Source organism: Marmota monax, unplaced genomic scaffold (assembly GCF_021218885.2).
Source record: "Marmota monax isolate L192 unplaced genomic scaffold, Marmota_monax_Labrador192_F-V1.1 WCK01_AAM20220418_F8-fsc00012, whole genome shotgun sequence".
Taxonomy (NCBI): domain Eukaryota; kingdom Metazoa; phylum Chordata; class Mammalia; order Rodentia; family Sciuridae; genus Marmota; species Marmota monax.
This window is the reverse complement of record NW_026695227.1, coordinates 11,474,119-11,496,386: the sequence shown is the minus strand read 5'-3', so window position 1 is coordinate 11,496,386 and position 22,268 is coordinate 11,474,119. Positions and strand designations below refer to the sequence as shown.

The 22,268-nt window shown below is 32.8% G+C and overlaps 1 protein-coding gene across 28 annotated transcripts in view; it reads left to right on the top strand.

Moving 5' to 3' along the window:
- The window catches only part of Sox5 (SRY-box transcription factor 5), a 983,564-nt gene that overhangs the window by 569,910 nt on the left and 391,386 nt on the right, over nucleotides 1–22,268 (top strand). For 2 of the 28 annotated variants that reach the window (XM_058576216.1, XM_058576195.1), the window contains exon 1: nucleotides 18,900–19,271. The exons of 20 other annotated variants lie outside the window; for them this stretch is intronic. In XM_058576216.1, the coding sequence (XP_058432199.1) occupies nucleotides 19,195–19,271 (77 nt within the window). In that variant the 5' untranslated portion in view covers nucleotides 18,900–19,194. Of the gene's footprint in view, nucleotides 1–18,898; nucleotides 19,272–19,316; nucleotides 19,746–20,469; nucleotides 20,674–22,268 lie in introns of those variants that run through there. 6 more of the 28 variants (XM_046435879.2, XM_046435868.2, XM_058576199.1 and 3 more) reach the window with 5 other exon arrangements.

The following is a 22,268-nucleotide window of genomic DNA, read 5'->3' as shown; positions in this document are numbered from 1 at the left end:
TTCAAATTGAGATATTAGTGTCTTTATTTGTCAACCTGCATTTATAAGTTCTTTCCCATACAATTCCAGAACATTTTTTCCTTAATATTTTGTCTTCACTTATAGTCTCATAACAGATTTTAAATTTTCTTCTCTCTGAAATTTCTCTTAAAACTTCATTTGTACTACTAGAGTTTTCTTAATTTTCCCAACACCAAAACTTTATCCTTCATTCATTTTCCTGTTCTGCTTTAATCCATTCATTTTAAAATTATGATCCAACAAATTACTTTTCTCTTTTATTTTCTTCCAAAATGATTCATTCTCTTACTTACACAATCTTCCTGCTATTACAGCCCAGAGGCCTGGTAGTTTTGGAAAACTGAAGAATGGATCTAACTCTATAAAGATTTAATCTAGAATAGAGAAGAAAGAGAAGTTCATTATGAATTTATCTTTCTATAATGATTTTTAATATAATCCATTTATCTTGTAATGCTATTAGTTTTTCTGGGTGACACATATTTTTCTTTTAACTTGGAATGAGAGTGAAAAATTTGTCTGGGTCATATAAGGTGAACAATAAAAGTTCAAAACAATAAGTATATCCAAAATATGAAAAGAAAAAAGGGATTGAAATCATTAAGTCAAGGAGATATCCAAACCTCCATGTTGATTTCAGTATTATTCAAAATAGCCAAGATATGAAAACAACCTGAGGGTCCATTAGTAGATGAGTGAACAACAACAACAACAAATGCAGGGTATATCCATAATGGAATAGTATATATTCTTAATAAAGAATAGAATTTTGGTCATTTATGACAGTGTGAGTGTATCTGAAGCACATTAGCTAAATCAAATAAGCCAAGCACAGAAAGAAATACTGTATGATCTAATTTATATGCAAAGTCTATAAATGTTCATCTGATAGAAACAAAGAGTTAAGAGGTGGTTGGATACCAGATGTGTAGATGGAGAGAGAAATGGAGAAAGAGGAGATATTGATAAAAGGGTACAAAGTTTCAGCTAGACTGTAGAAATGAGTACTGTGATGGATATTATTATCCAAAGTACATGTATGAAGACACAAATTGGTGTGAATACACTTTGTATACAATCAGAGATATGAAAAATTGTGCTCTATATACGTAGCAAGAAGTGTAATGCATTCCACTGTCATACATAAATTAAAAAATTTAATTAAAAAAAAGAAATGAATACTGTGGTGATTACATTTTAAAATAATATGTATTTCAAAATTTCTAATAGATTTTTTAACACTCTCATTGCCAAAAATTTTGATGAGGTAATATATCTCTTAGTTAGCTTGATTTAATCTTTCTACAATGTGTACATAGGTCAAAAGATATACTATAGCCCATATTTACATAACTGTTTTCAATTTAAAAATGGCTTTATTTAAAAACCACAAAAAGAACTAAAAGAAGAAAATTTATGGATATCTCCAGGATATTTTTAGTGACTTTGCTTTTTAGTTTTGTAATCGGATTCACCCTAACAAATTTATGATCAGTTTCTGACTCATAAGTAGAAATACTTGATTGACATTATAAGCTTGAGGTAACACTGCTATCACTAGTCTTTTTTATTTTGAACTGCAGTCCTTCATTCAGCCTTAGAGGTTAAGCTCTCCTTGTTGGTATTTTGGCTTTTCCCCATTTTTTAATCAAAGCAGTATAATTTTTATCTCTTACATTTTAGGATGCTATATGTGACTTGTTTGAATGCCTAATACATATTTACTCAATGCAAGAAAGAAACACAGCATTAAATTTTTGAGAAGCATTAACTTATTCTAATTCTGCTCATGTTATAACTTTTTTAGAGCTTCAATTTTTTTTCATTAATAAAATGGGAATAATAAATATTCATTTAATCTATTGGAGAAATATGTAATATACCTGCGTAAAGTGTTTCGACAATAGTTAGTACATGGCAGCTCTCAATCTGTTGAGTTTTTCCCCTTCCCAAACCTGTTAGTTGGTAAAATACTTGAGAAGAGTAAAGAAATGAACAGAGATTATAGTTTTTATTCATAAAATACAACAATTATTCAATAAGCACTTGATTATTTTTTCAAGTAGCAAATTATGTTATTTACAGTTAAGTTCTAGACTTGGGGAAAGATGAAAAAGTTATCTGCAAGTTACTGCCTTCTGTAAATTCAAGATCTAGTTTACATGTTTAAATGATATATTTTAAGGGTAAATCCACTTTAGGGGAAGGAACAGTAGAAGTTGCAGTTGATATCTCCATGGATATATCCATATTTGTTGAACAAAAATAAGTCAGTTGATACACCTACAAGGTTGGATTTAAAAATATTAGTAGGAATAATAGGAAATATCAAGTATTGGAGAGGATATGAAAAAATTAGAGCACGTATAAATTGCTGGTCAGAATGCTATCTAAGATTGTGGTGGTTCCTTAAAAAGTTAAATGTAGAGTTGACATATAACCCAGCAGTTTCACTCCAATTATATACTCAGAAAAACAGAAAACAAGGACCTAAACAGATGCTTGTACACCAGTGTTCATTGTAGCAGTATTCACAATAGCCAAATGCTGGAAACAACCCAAATGTCCATCAACAGATGAATGGATAAACACTATGATGTATATTCATACAACACAATATTATTCAGTCATAAAAAGAAATGATACATGCTACAATACAGATGAACCTTGAAAACTTCATGTTAGGTGAAAAATACCAGACACAAAAGGACAAACAACGTATGATTGCCCTTAATGTGTAATGTGTGTACAGACAGATATATAGAGACAAGAGGTAGATTAGAAATTACCATAGGCTGGGGGAAGAGGAATGGGGAGTTGTTTACTGGTTACAGAAGTCTCTGGGGGTAATGAAAATGTTTTGGAAATATGTAGTGATAATGGCTGCACAGCATTGTGAAAATAATTAATCCCACTTAATTGAACATTTGAAATAACAAATCTTATGATATAACCAAAAATTTAAAAAATAAACCATGTCATATACCAAAGAAGATTTATTTATAAACTAAATTGTATGATTTTACTTTAAATGGGTCAGCTGTAGATCTGCAATTTAAATCTCAATAAAACTGTTTCAAAATAAGAAAAATGAGTCAACAGAAAGTTTGTTAGGTTCTCTTTTATGTGGAGACAGGGAGTGATTACTTTTGCATTCCTCTGCTAGGTGATAGGATAAACCATACTGGCAAAAGTAGTAGTGTAAAATACAATGTTACTATGATTAATCTTTGCACAGCAAATGTGTTATATGTTATAGGGTCTAGATAATGTATAGACTTTGTATCTGTCTTCCTACTTTTTACTACATGTTGCATATTGTATGTTTGATTTTACAAAAAGAAATTTATTTGCAGGATACTAAGTCACTAGATTAAGAAATAGTTTAAAATATTTTTTCATAGTTACTTATTATGTTTTCTTTTTATGTATATTCAATATGCCTTTCAAAAATATCAATTGAACTTTTCATTTTTCTCAGTTACAATTGATTTTTTTATGCTGGAATGCATCTATTTTAAACACATATATTTCTCACATTACAATTTAAAATGTTCAGTTCATCACTATAGACCTACCTAGTGTCGACTTTTCAAATTCATTCCCTTACAGTGTGTGTATGCTTCTGCTACACATCATATAAATTGTATAACAAACGAAATGCTTAAATAATCTTAACATTTAAAAGCTCATTTCAGATGCTTAATGTTTTTGTTTCTTTTCTCATGGTATGCATTGTATGCAGCATAAACAATCTGAAAATAATTGACTATGGGTTAAACATACAGCTGCTAGGAAGCATCTTATTGCTCTTTTCAGCATGATTCACTCAAGAGGAAAATGTAATCACTGATATGAAGAATGATAGTATTGAAAGAGGTCATTTTATAAAGGAATTTGTATAGCTTGTTTTATTCTGTAAAGTTACTTTTCTAAGTTTACAAACAGTACTTTATTGGGGTGCAATAATTCCTAACACTTATGTTACATTTTATAGCCCACAAGCATTTTTTGTTTATGTTATAATATTAAATATGTGTATTATCTTTGGAAAGTTTATTGTAAGATATTTTTATCACTCCCAATTTAGAAAGGCAACTGAAGATCAGAAACATTCTAGGTCAGAACTATAACTTGAACCTGGGTTCCCTGACTTGATAGAAGAAACATTTGTGTCTATTCACTATATTACATTGCTTCTGAGATTTCTGCAGATAACTTGATACATATCTATTATAGTTAACTATGTACAGATGGTCTCCAAGTTCTAATGGTTCAACTTATGATTTTTTCAACTTTACAATGGTGTAAAAAGCAATCTGAAAGAACAGAAACCATACTTTGAATTTTGATCTTTTCTCATGCTAGTGCTATGCCATACCTGTCTTGCAGGATGTTGAGCAACAGGGGCAAACCACAGCTCCCAGTCAGCCATGTGATCACAGGCTTAAAAAATTGATATTCTGCAGTGAACTGTGGGGCTGAATAGCAAGACAGTAAGCTAGGTGTATTAAAGGTATTTTGATTTATGACATTTTTAATTTTAGATGGGTTTATAGGGACATAATTCCATTGTATATTGAAGAACAACTGTACCCAGTAGGCATATTATAAATATTTAAATATATAATATAAAGTTGGGCTGGGCTGTTATTGTATATGAAGTGTTAATGCTCAGAAATTGGCCCATTTGCTAATTAAATTAATAAAACTTAACTATACTGGGTAGTTCAATATATTTTTCTTCATTACATTTCTTTAATCTCACTTCTGACCAGATGAAATGTTTTATTTAAATCAATTTGAATTTTATGTATTAATTTTCATACCAAAATAAAACATATTAATTACAGTTTATGGTAAAAATAATAATCTCTTGGCCCCACATCTCCTGCCTTTTCATTTCTGCCTAAACAGAAACAAACTTGTTTCTTCACCCTTTCTGGGGAAAAAAAATAAAAATAAATAAATAAAACAATACTGACCATTTATGCAAACAAACCTCTTGATGAGTTCACTCTGGCTTTTTTTGTTACTGGATTTTCCTCAAGAAATGTAGTAGTGATGGTGGTGCAGATTAACTTTTTTTTTTTTTTAAGTATTGAACTTCTATCTCATCTTCCCTCACACGCCTACCTCTCAACTTTGCAGGACTGAATATGTCTCTGTGAAGGTCATTTATGTTGCTTCTTTGAAATCTTGAATAAATAATGACATTAACTGCATTAAGTGACAGACCACACAGATATTTCTACAGCTGAATAGAACTGTGATCTGGATTCAAGGTGCTACAAAGTCAATTCTAGGAATTCTACCACCTAGGTCTGCATATCTGCAGAGTAGTTGCTTTTATTATTCTAAGAGAGTACCACAAGGGGATTGTGAACTCTCATCCCATCTACAGATAAGAAAGTTGTCCAATACTGAATATTTTACCACTGGTTTTTGTGCCTGGTTTCCTCATCACCATCTAACTGCAAAGACTCATGTGGTGGAGGCAGAATATGACAGTAGCCTAACATGCTCTTTCCACATCAAGTAAAACCAAAGGACTAGCTGATTGACAGGTAAGCATTTGCCTTAAACATGGCGGCGCAGGTCTGCGTACACTCAGAAACAAGATTAGGCTTGATATTCAGGTTGTCCAAGATGGCCCAGCCCCAACTCCCAGCTCTGGGTACTGAGTGTGGACAGTTTCATAGGCTCCACAAGAAGGCCTGTTGACAGGCAGTGCCACCATCAGGATAATCCATCTACTATGCATGCAGTAGTTGGCATAGAGCGCAGGGCTCATTCATGGTTGTAAATGTTAACATGCACAGCTTTGTACACCCAGCGCATTCCCTTCCTGCCTTACCCCAAGGGCTGCTGGAAGTCCAAGGAGCGTCAATCTGGCTCTCACTCTGGCCTCAGTGGAGGCCTGTGCCTCTAGTGACTGCTTCTTCAGGTTTAGATATTTGCTAAAACCAGCTCAACCTGCTGACTTTCTGTTATGTGTCTCTATCAAGACTCTTAAGGTGAGTCACAGTTAGTGGAAATATGCTTTTAATTTTAAAGATATACCCATACTTGTATATGTTTACTAATTTAGACACAAATATATTTTTGTTTAAAATAGTCAAAGCCTTTTTTGCTATATTTGATGTACTTTAAGTGCTTGCAAAACACATGGGCAAGTAATTGTACTGAATTACCTGGTCTATTACCTTCATAAATAGCAGTAATAAAGCACATAGCGAACACTGAGGGAAGCATGCATTGTTGTTCTGAAGTTTATACTAAGCATTCACTGTCTTCTCTAGGTATATATTATGTTAGTCCCCTTTTCAAGGTTGGCCTTGAGGGAAATTTGAACATGTTGTATAATGTGGACATTCTATATTGGTACCCCTATGATAACACGATGACCACTATGCTTCTTTCAGTCAAGCATACAATAGTGATCTAAATATATATATTTTTTTCTGCCCAGGGAATGGATGCAAAGTGAATAAAGGATATATATTAAATGTCTCTTCTGAGAAATACATGTGAATTATGGGAAATATGAAATATGGTGACATTTATAGTCATTTAGTATATTGAGACAGTGAAAAAATAATAACAGGGAAAAAGGCAAACTTGTGATAATTAAGGCATTTTATGGTATATGTTATATTTATGAGTATCTACTTAAAATTCTTTAAAATAATAATATTTATCTCTCATAGCATAACTTGATTCATTTCTGAAGCCATTTAGAATTATGTCAGTGTGATGTTTTTTAGACTATGCTATGAAGAGAGAGATTTGGTAGAATAATAATTTATCTCAACTGTGCTACAACCCCCCCCCCCCCACACACACACATACACAAACTCACCCCTATTCTTTAATATGTCTGGTTTAAATTTTTTGTTTGTTTTGTGTTGGTTTTCAGGAAGTATTCTGAGGCTAAAAATCTCAAAGACAACTGCTTAAATTTTTATTACCAGTTATAAGTAGTTCACGAGCAGCCTGGTTTTATTTTCAGAGTGCTTATTTAAAATACTTTTCACCTCAAATGCAAAAACTATCCACTGAGTAAAATTTAGAGTTTTCCAACTTTTTGTATTCATTCATGCATGCATACATAAGAGATTTAGGATAATACAGTTGTTGTAATCCTATTGAACATATCCCTAAAAGTTCTCTAAATTCAGATTATTAAATTAACCAGTCTAGTTCACTCTGATTCTGAAATTTTCTCTTTTGAGGATATGTCACATCTACCTTTAATTTTTTTACATTATAGTTGTGCAGCCAGAACAGCATACATGTGACAGAAAAGCATAATTATATGTATTTGATAGGAATTATAGAAAAATAGAAATAAGATAAACATATTGTTTTGAAATGATAGAATTTGACTGCTATCTCATTTGAAGTGTTCATGACTAGTTTTGCACTCAGGCAACCTTTGAGTAAAATAGCTTTCTGTTGGTTTGATTGAGTTAAGACTTTATTTAAATATGTTTTAGAAGTTTTTTATATGTATATATACATAAGTGCATCCATTATACTTCCTTTTATAAAATAGTGCAGTTTCCTTATGAAAGAATGTGCTTGCTTTCCTTAAACCATAAAAGAATGGGCATCTTTTACATATGTGTTAGTACTTATTGTTCCTTTGCCTTGCTTCTAGAATATCAGAATGATAAAGGAAAATCATTAGATTCTCTCCATTTAATTTAACAGTTTAATTGGACAGAATCATTATATTTTCCTTTAGTGAATTGTGGGTTTCATTTTGAGTGAATCAAAATGCTCAGGTTGCTTATGAGGTTCAGCCCTTGGCATAATGTCACTAATGATTTCTATAGGACATTGAAATAAAGCAACAGGAAAATCTATCAACAAAGATATATAAATGGAATATTTTTAGATCAAAAAATAAGATTCAAATCATTCCTATTAGAAGAAAAGGACAACAATGGGCAATTGCATACTTGATCAGTTTAAATGCAATCAAAATGGCAGTGACTGCCTAATTGCCAAAATAGCATCTGGCCCCATGGAAAAATGGGATGGCAGTTGTATTTGACAGGGATTATTGCCATTATGAAATTAATAAAGAGGTCCATTATGTTATGAAAGCAAAAGCTAGTCCATTAATTTTTTCTCAAAAACGTCAGATTTTGTTTTTAATTTCAGCATTTTTTTTCCTTTAATATATATTTTTCTGGAGTATACCTTTTGTTGATAACTTTTATTTTTCTGATGTAATTCCTAATTGGAAACCCCTTGTCCTTTCTAAATTCTTTCTTATGCAAAGCAATGGAACTTTTGCAAGTGTGTATGTGTGTGTTGACTGAGTGTGGTCAGAGAGGGCTGTAGAATTTATGGCTCCATTTTGCCTGAGATGAACACTGTTCTCCTGGTCTTTTAAGAGTTATCTCTCACCAGTGAATACTTGCCAAAATCAATGGCGTTTTAAGTAGGCCTTTTTATTCTTTAACTCTTGATGTTTATACTTTCCTGAAACTTTATCCTTTCCAGTGTAGTATTTTATTCACCTTGTCACATAGCCTTTTATACTTATAAAATCAAAATCTACTTTTTCTATATTTTACACACTTCAATGTAACATTTCAATCACTAAGTTAGCAACCTCTAAGAGGTGTACCATTATGTCGGATTCCACACAGCTCATCACTCTACCCATCCAAATGTTCTAACTTCCAAATTTCTGTTAATAATAGCACTATTGCCTCTGCAGCTTGGCCCTCCAACTCTCATTATTTTTTCATATTAATCCCCATCTAGACTGTGCTTCATTGAGGAAGTAATATTTAACTTAGATGTAAAATTGAAGGTGGGGAGATATTATAAAATTAGCTAATAATATTGGAGCTTAGAGACCCAGTGTCCTCTGACTTTTTCTTTAGTTAGAGAATGCCGTGGTATTTCAATGCCTTAAATTGTCTTAAAAATACAATGAAAGACAAGCATCCATCTTTATAGAGCATAAAGTCAAGTGAGGTGAGTTTATGATCTACTAGGTATTATGGAATAAGAATGATAGGAATCCAGTAGGGACTGATACATTACAAATCTTTGAGAATGGGTAGAAATTAGCCTGATCAAATTGGGGGAAGAGGACATGGAAGATATCCCAGGAGTAATGTATAGTTCATATATAATCATGGATGGAAGCAGATATAAGCCTTGTACCACAACTCTACCAATGCATTGTACAGGAAGTTCATGATATGTAGGGAGAGATAAGGCTGTGTAAGCAAACCAGGCCAGAACACGTATTGAAGAATTTCAGTTTACAAATACCAATTATTCCTAAAATTTGACTTATATCCTAAAATTTATATATATATATATATATATATATTTATATATATATATATATATATATATATATATATACACTCAAGAATGTATTTACTGGGTCTATAAATTTCAGTTAAACATTTATTTCTGAAACGTATTTTATGCAAATATTTAAATTGAGGTATATCATCATGAGTGGAAATTTTGGAATTTCTAGCAGTTAAATTAATTTTAATGACAAAAAGAATATGTAATTACTCACAGGCCTCTGAAAGCATATCTGTCTAGGTTTGCTGTCTGAATTTGAGAAATTCTGTATAAAGTTGATAGACAACCACTAAGGCCTACTTAGTTTAATTATATCTTTGTTGGATTATTTGACTAATTTATATTTAACCTTTAAAAATAAATTTATAAGTGTACAGCTGTATAGTATTCCATGGAGTTGTTTTATTTTAATTATTGGACCTTTGGGTGGTTACCAATCCTTTGATATTACAGGCTGTTGTATAGTGATTCACTTTGAATATATAAAATTCTGCACATGTGAAAGCATATTTCTGACATAAATTACCAGAAATGAAATTGCATTTGTAATTTTGTTGGCTATTTCCAAATTGCTGTCCATAAGGCTTGTATCAATATACATTTCTTCTAGTAATATATGAGAGTGCCTCTTCCATAAGTCACAAACAGACTGTACGTGTTTGTAAGCTTTTGCTGTGTTAACAAACAACCCTGCTCTCTCTGTGGATTATAATTTTTTTTCATGCATATGTTACATGAGGTTTCTGGGTTGGCTGTGGGTCAGTTGCATGTTGGCTTGATTGGAGTGGGCTAGGTTCCATTTGGCTCCAAGTGTTTTCTCATTCTGGGACCTAGGCTGATGAACTAGCCTCTACCTGGGGAATGCTGTTTTCATGGTGGAGGGCAAAAACAAAACAAAACAAAAAAAGCAACTAGTGAAATCAAATATGAGTTTAGAAAGTTCCATATTGCATTGACCAAAGAAAATAACACGTCTAGGGCAAAGTCAGTAGGGTAGGAGGCAAACTTCATTGGCAGGAAAACATTCTAAGGGGCAGAACTAATTATTTACAAATGAGTGATGTTGTCTAATAAAATGTTCATCAAAGATTTTATTTTTTTGCCACTCGGATAGATTAATATATTATTATCACCTTGTAGTAGACAATTGCATTTTTATTATAATGAAAGATGCTGAGGTTCTTTATTTGTTTACCAAGCCTTTCCTTTGCTTTGGACAATTTGTATTATTTGCCTCTTTTGCTATGGGGTTGGTGGGTTTTTTTTTTTTTTTTTTCATTGATTTCAAAGAGCTCTTTACTTATAATGGAAAATAGCTCTTTCCTTGGTTATTGTAGTTGTTGCATTTCTTTTGAGTTTTTTGGTGATTTTGTTTTTGTTCAGAAGTTTGTGGCGCTTATAATTCTGAGTTTATTTTTTGCTTTATGGCTTCTGAATTTCAATCCATTGCTAGTAAGAATTTCTCCAAATTATATTTGTTTGTTCATGTTTCTTTCTGAAAATGTATGATTTTGTTTTCTACATTTAGATCTTTGTTCCATTTGGAATTCATATTCCTATTCCTATTGGTCATGAGGTACTCCAAAAGCATTAGTTGAATGCCACCTGTATCATTCACCCACCTCCTTTTCTTTTCCATTGGTTTTTCAATTTATTTGATGCTACATTGTTTTAATCAATGAGACTCTATGTTTAGTTCTACTTTCTATTAAATTGACCATTCTTCTTCTTTTTTTCAGAGTTTTTCTGATTATCTTATTCATTTTTTTTTGAATCAGTGTTTCTAATACTTTAAACATATGCTGATATTTTAATTTTTAACTTATTATATGTATATATTAGGAATAATTCACATTTTTATTATATTGATGTGATGGTATCTATCCAGGAACTTGGTATGTCTTTCTGTATTTTAAAGATTTCTTCAGATAGGTTTTCTGTATGAGTGAATTTATTTTTTTTGTCACTAATGCTAATTGGCTCTTTCTCCCGTTAAGTCTTAAGAACTTTGACTTATATATGAAAACTATTGATTTATACATACTACCTTTGTTTCCTACTGTAGTTCTAAATTCTCATTTTACTTCTGGGAGTTTTTTCAATTTATTCTCTAATACATGATTTATTAAGTACATAAAAGCTAATTCTAAATTCTTAAAAGTTCAGAAATTGGTCATTTCATTTTGAAATAATTTTTTTGAAACTTTAACTCTCAACAGAATTTTGTTTCACAATGTATACTTTTATCAATCTCTCTTATACTGTAGATAGACTTTGAGAGTAGTTCTCTTGCATAGTGGAATAGTCACTAGGTTTGTTACCAAAAGACCTGGGTTCAAATTTCCATTCTGATTCATGTTAGCTATGGAATCAGAAACCAGGTATCCCCCCCATACTTTCCTTTAAACTTGTTGAGAAAAACTAGAAAAATTAGTCTCTGTGAAAATTGTTGAGTTTTAGTTTATTTAGTTAGTGATGACTTTGTTGTTGTTTATGAAATTGGCAAAAATGTCTATGTCTACACTAGTCATAAGTCTAGATTAAAAGTTACTTTTGCTCTGCCCAGGAAAGATGCTTAGTAAAACTTTAAGTATATCAATAACTTTTTGTTTCTCAGAGTATGCATAAAATTTTTCAGAGTATACACTCAGTATAAGAACAATATTCTCTAAGTTATTTGTTCATTAGCATCAAGAGTAATTGCCCAGCTTTTAAGACTGGATAAATAAGAAGTTGGTTTCTCAATAAAGGAAGAACATTCATGACATTTAATATATGATTTTGTTTTCATAAGATATTTAGAATGTCGACATATCTTACAAATGCTTAGAGTCTTTTAGTCTATCACTAGGCTTTATGAAAGCTTTAGAAATAAGTATTTCTGATTTCAGATCCATGATTTCTTTAAAATCAATTAGTGTTTGTTTGTTTTTTTTTTTTTTAAGAGAAATATGCCATTTGACACCTACATAGTTCCTCAACTTCAGGGCAATTTACTAATATTAATTTACCTTTTTTTCCCCTATTTTTGAAAGTAGGCAGTTTAAAAATTAAAATTTTAATATATTTATGGTTGGTTTTGAAAACAGTTATAATGGTTCTATAAATGCCTGTTGAGTAATTAAATTAATGCATTTGCTTGGTAATGTCTCTTTTCTTTCTTTTTTCATCTTGTATATAGTCTGAATTATTTTCCAAGTTCTGCAGTAATTCATTTTTGTTAGCAGTAACATGAAAAATAAAAAAATGTTAGCTGTGTATTTGGTAGTAGATTTTCAGAGTGTCCATAGAATTCTTTTAAAAACCAGGTTTTCTTGAACCCAGTATGCCTTTGAGAATTTCTCACATTACAACCTGTTAGTTTGCCTGTTAATTTTTCATTTGATGTCTTGAATTTTTGGATAAAGGTAGAATCCTTTGTATTTATATTCCCCACATGCCAATAGCTGTTCAATCAGTGATGTAAAGTATTCATTATAGTAAGAAACTGCATTTAAGTATTCTCCCAATAAGATAATATAATAAATATAATTGTACTTATCATAGAAAATTAAAATAATGAACTTGAAAATTTAAGTACAAAGTTTTTTCAGAATCACAAATACACTTTTAAGTCATGAAATTAGTTCTTTGGAAAAAAGCATCATTTTTTGTGACCAATTAAATTTTCCTGGTCATTTTTAGCTAAATTGAACTAGCTATCTTTAGTTAGTTAAAATTGTATTTTCCTGACTCTTTTATTGATATGTGATTTTAGAGTTATGCCATATGCTAGAGGGTCAAAATAAATGATCAACTGCTCCGAACAGTCTTAAAAGTTTTAAGACAAAATAAATACATTGGATGAAACTGAGAGGGATAAGAAATTTTATTTTGGCAATTAAAAAAAAATGATTTCCAAAAGAGGAAATTACAGGAGAGTTTAGAGTTGAGAGAGACCTTGGAAATCATATCCCTAAATTATTAGAATTGAGCAGGACCAGGTCATTAGCGAGACAGGAAAAGGGCTCTCTTTGAACATAGGCCTCTGAACTCTCTGCATAGCCATGCATTTTCCCAGTACTATTCCAGGTCTACGTAAACCCAACATTGTCAATGGGTAACATTCTCATGACTGTGAGTGATCTTTATCTGTTGTTCATTTTGTTTACAATCAAAGGAGAATATAGAGAACAGATAAGTGTAATCAACTAAAAATTGAATATAATTATTGAACATAATTCTTCAAATGTTTTCCTGTTTTAATCAGTATTAGCTTCCATTTCTGTACAGATTAGTTAACATAAAGAAATATTATGCATATTTATGGTGGAAAAACGTTTCTGAATAATGTGTACACATTAAATTCAAGGTATTTTGCAGACATTATCTAATAAGTAAGAACTACACCAATTTCTAGCAATGAAATAGCATCATAGCTTACTTTGTGGCTAATTCTAGGTAAAATATCAGTGAAATATGCTTCTTGAGTTTCTTTCTAGGTTGAAAATTACTATATAGGAAGTTTGGAGTACATCAGCACTTTTTAAAGGTATGGTCCCCAGTGGTGTAAGCCTGTAATCCCAGTGGTTCTGGAGGCTAAGGCCTGAGGGTCACAAGTTCAAAGCCAGCCTCAGTAACTCAGCAAGGCCCTAAGCAATTTAGCAAGATCCTGTCTCAAAATTAAAACAAACAAACAAACAAACAAAAAACCAAAAAAAAATTTTAAAAAAGGTCTAGAGTGACTCAGTGTTACAATGCCCCTGGGTTAAATCCCTAGTGCCGAAATGTGAATAAACAAACAAACAAACAAATAAATAAGGTTCTGTGTAAATAGCATCTATTCTCATGGTTTATATGAATTCTTCACTCTTAGAAGCCTTCTGATTTGTTCATGTTCTTTTCATCCTCATCAAATAACAACCATTACCCATCACTCTGTCAAAAGGAGAAATAATTGCATATTGAGTAAAAATCTAAAGCAAGCATAAATTCAGTTGTTCTTATTTTCCTAATTGACAACTTTCACCTGAAATATGTGAAATTCCATTGCAGAATAGTTGCATGGGAACTAGAAAATCAGCCCCTGTATTTTTCCTGGAATTCCAGAAATTAGAAATGTAATAGGAAGGACAATCCTTATAAATTATTCTTAATAGGAAAACCAAAGTAGAAGAAGGATAATACTAACCCTGGTATTTATTATCACCATACAAGATGAAAATACTATTTTTAACTATTGTATAAATAGCCATCTTTTATATCAAGACATTTGCAAGAATGGTAAAGTCATTGGTCAAGGTAACTTTGTTTACAAAGTTTGGACATTTGGTTAGCATTAAACGTACTTATTAGAATTTTCATATATTATGTTGTATTTCTGAGACATTAACATGTGTCACCTTTTAATATCTTTTAGGAGAGATGGTGTAACTTTGGTATTCTCCATCTCTGTACTTATTAGTTTTGGGATCTCCCCGTTTGTAATTGGGATAAAATGGCTACAAATCTCAAATAGTTATTTTGACTGCCAAGTGAAATACTATAATTTAAGTGTTTCTTATAGGTGAAAAAAGTCCCCTCAAAAAACAAAGACTCTCAATTTTTATATTATTTAAAGTTATTCTCTAGAAGAAGGTAATAAGATCAAACAGTGGAAACAATTGCTGGAAACAACACCATCTCTTAGAGAGAAGGATAAGATTGGAGTTTTCAAGGTAAAAGTGTTCATGAAGAATACTTTCTTCAGATATGTAATATGAAGGCAGTTCCTTTTCATGTTTAAAACAAAAAAAAAACAAAACAATACAGAAATAGCATGAAAGTAGAAAAACTTTGAATTTGTCGGCTATTTTATATCAATTCTCTGGCAAGGATGTGTTACAGATGATTGAATGTTAGGTCATTAAAAAAGAAGATAGACTATTGAATTTCTTATGTGTTTTTCTGAAGCACTCCAATATTACAAGACTTGTCTTCTCCAACTCACTGTTTTTGGCTACATATGATATGTTAGTGGGTAAATGATGAGCTCCTTGGGTATGCTGTGAATGGTTCACAGATGACAGATGTACTTCAGCTAGAAGTTTCTTTTCCCCTTTCTCTTCTCTCTCTCTCTCTCTCTCTCTCTCTCTCTCTCTCTCTCTCTCTCCTCTCTCTCTCTCTCTCTCTCTTTGTCTCCACTCCCCACCTTTTTGGGTGAACTTTAAAACCAAAGTAAAACATCCAGGAAAAAAAATACATTTTTAATGCCTCTTATGTCAGCTTATCAATATAATTATAGTATTGTCTGACATAGATATGCCTTAAATTCATCATGATTGTAGTACTAAAAGTTTTATTTCTCAAAAATAGCCTTCCAATTTTCATAAAGTATGAAAACTAGCTGGATGGTAGGAATATAATCAAATAGTAAAGTGTAATCTGTACCTATGACTATAAATCAATTAATTTCAGTTATTAAAGCAGTAGATATTTAACAATTCTGTCCTAAACCAACAGAATAAAATATGTCCTTTTAAAATGAGGAAAGACATATTAGAAATGCTTGCTTAAAATGATACTTTAAAAGGGGGTAAATTTAGAAATCATTTGTTTATGATCTTAAAATTTCCTGTTTTCTCTCTGAGAATTCCCCAGCAGTGTTCTCTAGCATATATAATATTTCCTTTGCCTATGTGACTCTTGTTCTTACATTTGTAATGGAAACAACATGAGTTCTAAAAGCACACTTTTCCAGGTTCATTCCATTTTCTATATTACTGCTGTAGCAGTAGCAAAGAGACTCATTAAATATAAAACTGTCATGGAGTTTCTATTGTTTTCCATGCTTTGTCGCCTCTGAAGATGTGTTTGTTCTCATATATTTGTATTTGTAGAATATATATATATATATATATATATATATATATATATATATATATATATATATCATACCATCTTAAGTGTTGTTCAGGTAAGTTTTCATCCCTCCTACTGTTCATTTTTATATTTATTTTGGTTTTAACTTCACCTAAAATATTTACATTGGAAGTCTTGGACACTAAACAATTAACTTGGAATTTTACTTTATTAGTTAATAATAATGACACACATTGCAAAATTTTCTAGAATGAGTCTTAAGTACATAGCCCTTAACAAATTGGTAAGCATTTAATACAATGCTAAAGAATGTCTCAATTCACATATATTATGAAATTTTGTATAATCCTACTTAGGATAGTATAGCATACATCACCCTGTGATGTTAGTGCTGATGTAAAGAATAAGAGATATGTAATCAGTTGAAAATCTTAAGTTTTTCAGATAACTGATAAAGAATTAAAGATTTATTTAACACATATTATGTGATAGACATGAACTATTTAAACATTTTAATATTTAATACAAAATCAAAAGATGATTTATAAGTAAAAATAATCTAATATTAAATGTTGGATTAATTAGAACATTTCATAAAATAACTAGGGTCAGTTTTTAACCAAAATATTTTAGAACTATCTTTCCTTTTGCTGACATTCTAATCTGACAGAAATGCTAATTTGCTTTGTATTCTTCAAATGAAAGAAAACTTGCTTTCCAGAGAGGCATATATTTAAATGTGTATTTCATTCAATTATTAAATATGGTTTTAACTTAGTGACCACAATATTTTATGAAATTTAATTTTTAATAAGTTACCTGAAAGTCTTTATAGGTCATGTAAAAAGAGAGTACTATCTTGGGACTTTTCCAACTCTACATTCTGCAGGATGAGTTTCTTCTGTATTATACTGTCACAAATAAAACAGGTGATGGGGAGATCTGGCTTCAACAAATGAGCTACTAAACAGTCATGTGGCTTTAAATTTCTTTTGCCTATATTTGAACTCAGTGTAAGTTAGGGTTGTGCACATCTACCCCTAACCTATACTATGTGAGATCCATGAGCTAATTTATGTGCATCAAGTTCCTTATGAGTTTTGGGTTACATTATTACAAATTATCATTACTAGTATTGTCATATTACATTGAATGAATTTTCTGTCTAGTTCTTAGTCTATCTTAACTCTTTATCTAGATGATTGTACATGAAATAATTTGTTTTTGTATGGCTATAGGAATGTTTATAGAACATGCTGAGATCTAAAACTAACTTTCAAATCATTTCACATTTTCCTATATATTCTTTGTGTTTATTTGATATGTTTATATGTATATATACACATATTAAGCACATATATTTCAAAGATTATATATGTGTTTGTATATGTATGTATATAATGCATACATATACAAATATATATATATATATATATATATATATATATATATATATATATATATTTAAAACAAAGAGAAAGAAGATTATGAGATGGGCATCTTTCCTTTATATTATCTTTGGTCTCAAATACTTACACCTTTTCTTACCTGCTCTGGTGACCTTCTGAATTAGAGTTTCAGAGAAATAACCAGAGGTAGTAGCTGTAGCAAGACAGCAGCTGGGACCATACGGATCTCAGCATCCTGCCTTATGGCCATTATCTTTGTTTCTATCTTTATGCTGCCACTATGTCTCCTCCTTGTGCTCTTCCTTCTCCTCTCCTCCCTGCCTCCTCCTCTTCCTGACTCCATCCCCTATGGCTCCCTGTAACTTACCCTTCCTCTTCTTTCATTTTTTTCTATTGCTACAAGATGAAACAAGATTGCCTAATTAGAAAAAAATAAATAATTTTAAACTGCATTTAGCTCTGTAGCTACTATACTCCATTTCCCATAACCAAGATTAACAATAGAGGAACAATATAATTTTTCTATATATTATCAAATACAGTGCATTAGATTACTTGTCCCTTAAGGGCTAAAAAAATAGATATTTAAAACAGGTTCAACCATTTTCTTATTTTTCTATGTAGAAATAAGTTGTTGCCGTAATAAAAAAAAAATGATGCTAACTACAAGAAAAAATAGTGAGTAATATCCCTTCCCCCCTTCCCTAACTGCTAAAAATTAAAATCATGTCAGCATCAAGTCATTTTTGCCACATCCCTTGTTAACAGCTTTTTCAGGGTGGGTCATAATTCTGTGTTTTGTTAGTGTCTTAACTCCATAGTGACATGCTGAAATCTCACTCCACGTTGATTTCCTAGTGTACATACATATAATTTTAGGCCATCTTGTGAATGATGAACCTCATTACTAAGTTATCATCAACTTCGTCCAAAAATTTATAAGCTTTGAAGGAAGAATACATTTATTAGTATGAGAAAGTTAATAATTGATTTCTCTGTTCTGAATGTGTGTACGGTGTGTCATTGTGTATGTCTCAAAAAGTAAACTTACTGTCTGCCTGTCGCCAGAGGAAAAAAAAAAGTAGGACCTAATCAAACTGCTGTGGGGTCAACCCTTGTGGTTTTAAAGGCCCTTAATGTTGTCCAGCTGCAAAATAAAAGGAATTGGGAGGGGAAGTTGGAAGGAGTGGAGGGGGTGGGGGGGATGTGTGGAAAAGAACAGGGAGTCTGGCTTTTATTTTTTTTTTTTAAGTGAGTTCAGTGCCAGCCTGGACATTGGCTGTGCAGACTATTGAGCTATTGTCTGCTCCATTTCCAGAATAGCCCCCAGTTAATCACTTCGGCTTTGAAGGGAATTTCCTCGTGGAATTCTCCACAGAAAATCTAATCAACTGACCTGCCCTCTCAACAATGGAAGGCTTTTTTTTCCTCTCTTTCCCTTATTGGGGCGGGCTCTGTAATGTAGCCTTTTGTGCAGAATGAACCCTCCCAGTAGGAGTGGAGAGCGTGTGTGAGTGACTGAGTGTGTGTGTGTGTGTGTGTGTGTGTGTGTGTGAAGAATGCACACTATCTCATGTTGGTGAGTGTGTGCTTACTCCCTGACCAGATGCTGCGGTGCGGGGCAGCCACCATCTCTGCATGCTTGTCTGTGTAAGTGCCTCTCTCTGTGTGTATGTGCCTCTGTCATTTCATGTCAAAGGTACATTACCTGATTACCTTCCTCGCCTGCCAGATTTTTATCTAGATAATTGGAACTGCTATGGAGTCTGTGCCTTGCCAGCCAGCTTAGGATCTGTAAAGCCACAGTTTGTCCACCTTGTTATCTGTGGCTGCCTGGGCAGAGGAAATTAAAGAGACCCACAGCCAGGGGAGCACTTCCTACCCCTGACCTCCCCATCCGTCCCCCACGGGAGAGTTGGTCAGTACTATCTTTCCATTTGTGTTTTTTGGTTTGGTTTGGATTTTTTGCTCGCCTGTGTGTATTATTTTGGCATGTGGATACCTATTCCCCTCCACATCGCACGTCTTGTTTTATGGAGTTTGGAGCTGAAGAAACTTTGGTTGGGTTGCCAGGACATTCGCACCACTTTGTGGAAAGCACGAGCTAACAGTGAGACCGACAGAGTGAGTGACAAGTTGTTTACAGGTTTCCTTGAAGGGGCCTCTGCTATATTTCAATCTGTCAAAGTTGCTTTTCTTCCCTCAGAACAATGCCTGATTGTTGTGTGTGAGTAAGTGTGTGTGTGTGTGTGTGTGTGTGAGCGCGCGTGTATTCGTGCTTGTTTCCGTGTGTGCTCCGAGAGAGCCTAGAAAGGGGTGAGAAGGAATAATAATTCTTTGTGTAAAAATGCTATTATTAAATATCTAATCTTTTGCTTAATTAGTTAATAAGTGCAATTTGATTCGGGTTCCGTTATTATACAGACTTCTTAATCAGCCAGTGCATTTTACGAAATCACAAAATCATACTTTGTGTGTGTGTATATGTGTGTATGTATGAGAGAGAGAGAGAGAGAGAGAGAGAGAGAGAGAGAGAGACTTTTATTATTTGGAGGAGAGAGAGTATGGGAGACATGTTAAATGAGTTGACTTCTCACATTGGGAATGTCTGGAAGAGAGAATTAAAAGGAAAGGACAGGCACCCTGAGGTTGTCTAGTGCCTTGCAGCCAGAGCGTGCGGCTCAGCTGAGGGGGGAGCGGTCAGACCCCGCTGCTGGAAGTGCGCTACCCCTTTAAGAGACTGGTCAAGGAGTCCTAGGAGAGAGAGAGAGAGAGAGAGAGAGAGAGAGAGAGAGAGAGAGAGAGAGAGAGAGAGAGAGAGAGAGAGGAGGGAAGGGGGGAAGGGGGGGAGAGAGAGCTACAGAGAGAGAGACTGAGAGAGAGAGAGAGAGAGAGAGAGAGAGGGAGGAAGAGAGAGAATCAATTGGTTTAGAAGGTTTGGACTCACTTGACAGGTTCAGTTGGAGACGATCATAGGTGGCTGCTGTGACAAAGGGAAATTGTGCTTTTCCAGCATGCTTACTGACCCTGATTTACCTCAGGAGTTTGAAAGGTGAGTACAGTTTTTTTTTCCCCCCCTAATATATTGAAGTGCAACTCTCCCATTTTACAGTAGTCTCTGAATCAATTGGAAGATACTCCCCCAAAATATGCTTTAGCTAAGGCTCCTGAAATCTTGATAGCAGATTTTTGTTGTGGTTGCGGGGAGCAAACTGAACTGATCTCCAAAGTCTCCGAGAGATTTCTGCTAATGTTTTTAGGTTGCGTCCTATAACAGGAAATTAAATGAACATTAAGCATCTTTCTCCCCCACTCACGCTTCTCTCTTCCTCATTCAACTCTCTACTTTTTACATTCATTGATATTTTTCTGTCCCTTTCTACACATTTTAAAAATGCTTTTGTGCAGAGTGTTACGGTTTTCCAGCATCCCTGTCTCCTGTAATTTCTGGGGTGACAGAAGGTTTTAGTGGTGGTTAAAACGGAGGCTTATAAGTTCCTATTTGATCCTTCCGTAAAACTTTGGAAGCTGCTCAGTAGAGCACATGACCTTTTGTTGATATAAGAGAGCAGAGATTTTTTTTCCAAAGAAAATTTAATATCCCAGTATATATTAGTAGATTACACTTGAGTGTCAAGGGGGGTGTGTAAAAAAGGGGGGCATTGGGGCTGCTCCCTTTCTGAGTTTTAGTGGCCACTTTTTGTGCTAGCTGTCTCAAGTCAATTTGGTTACTATGTTTTTTTTTCCTTTGGCTATGATGATAATCAGTGTATTTGTAATTAAGTTGTTCCTATTTAGAGAAATATGTGCAATATCCTTCCATTTGATGGTGTTGCAAGTGAAGCAGGGCTTTGAAAGAATTTTAGCCCTCTTCATGTTCCTATAAGTACACACTGCAATTTTTAAATTTGAGTTCTTATCCCAGCATAAGTTCATTTTTTGAACTATAAATAGATTTTTGTTTGCCATTAAAAAGAATTCAAACTTTGTATTCTGTATGGTGAATTAAAAAAAAAAGCTAAAAAAAGCCAGGATGCATGATACCCAGGCTTTTTTTCATTTTCATGAAAGCTACCTTCTGTATAAACATTTGTTGTATCTGACTATGCAATGCAAGCTAGGTGCTAGACCAGCTGGTTAAAAATATGCTAAGTCAAGCTGTTCATCGCTCAAACGACTGAATTTGATATGAAAAGACGAAAAAAGAAAGGACAAAGATTAAAACATTCTAGAAGTGAAGCAGTGGAAGGGAAAAAGAGTATTCAGAATAAAATAACCCTTGGACATGGCCACATATTCGAGAAGCCAGTATCAGATCAGAGAAAAAAGTAAAATAGCCAATATGCATACTTTAATACAGTCTTTCTCTCATTTCCTCTTTATTTTTAATTACAAGGTGCATCCTTACTCAATAAGTTCAGTGAATAATTGAGCTTTCTTAACAGTTTAGAATTATTTTTTCAAAGTTCTCTATATTAACTCTTTAGTTAGCCTTTATTTACAAATATAGCCTTATTTCCTATGTAGATAGTGAAGTTGTTCACATTGGAACATACTATTGCCTAATGTAGCAATTTGTTAATTTAACACAGTAAGTTTTCTAGCATGCACAGAGTAGCACTTAAATGATAATTTTCCTTAATTCTA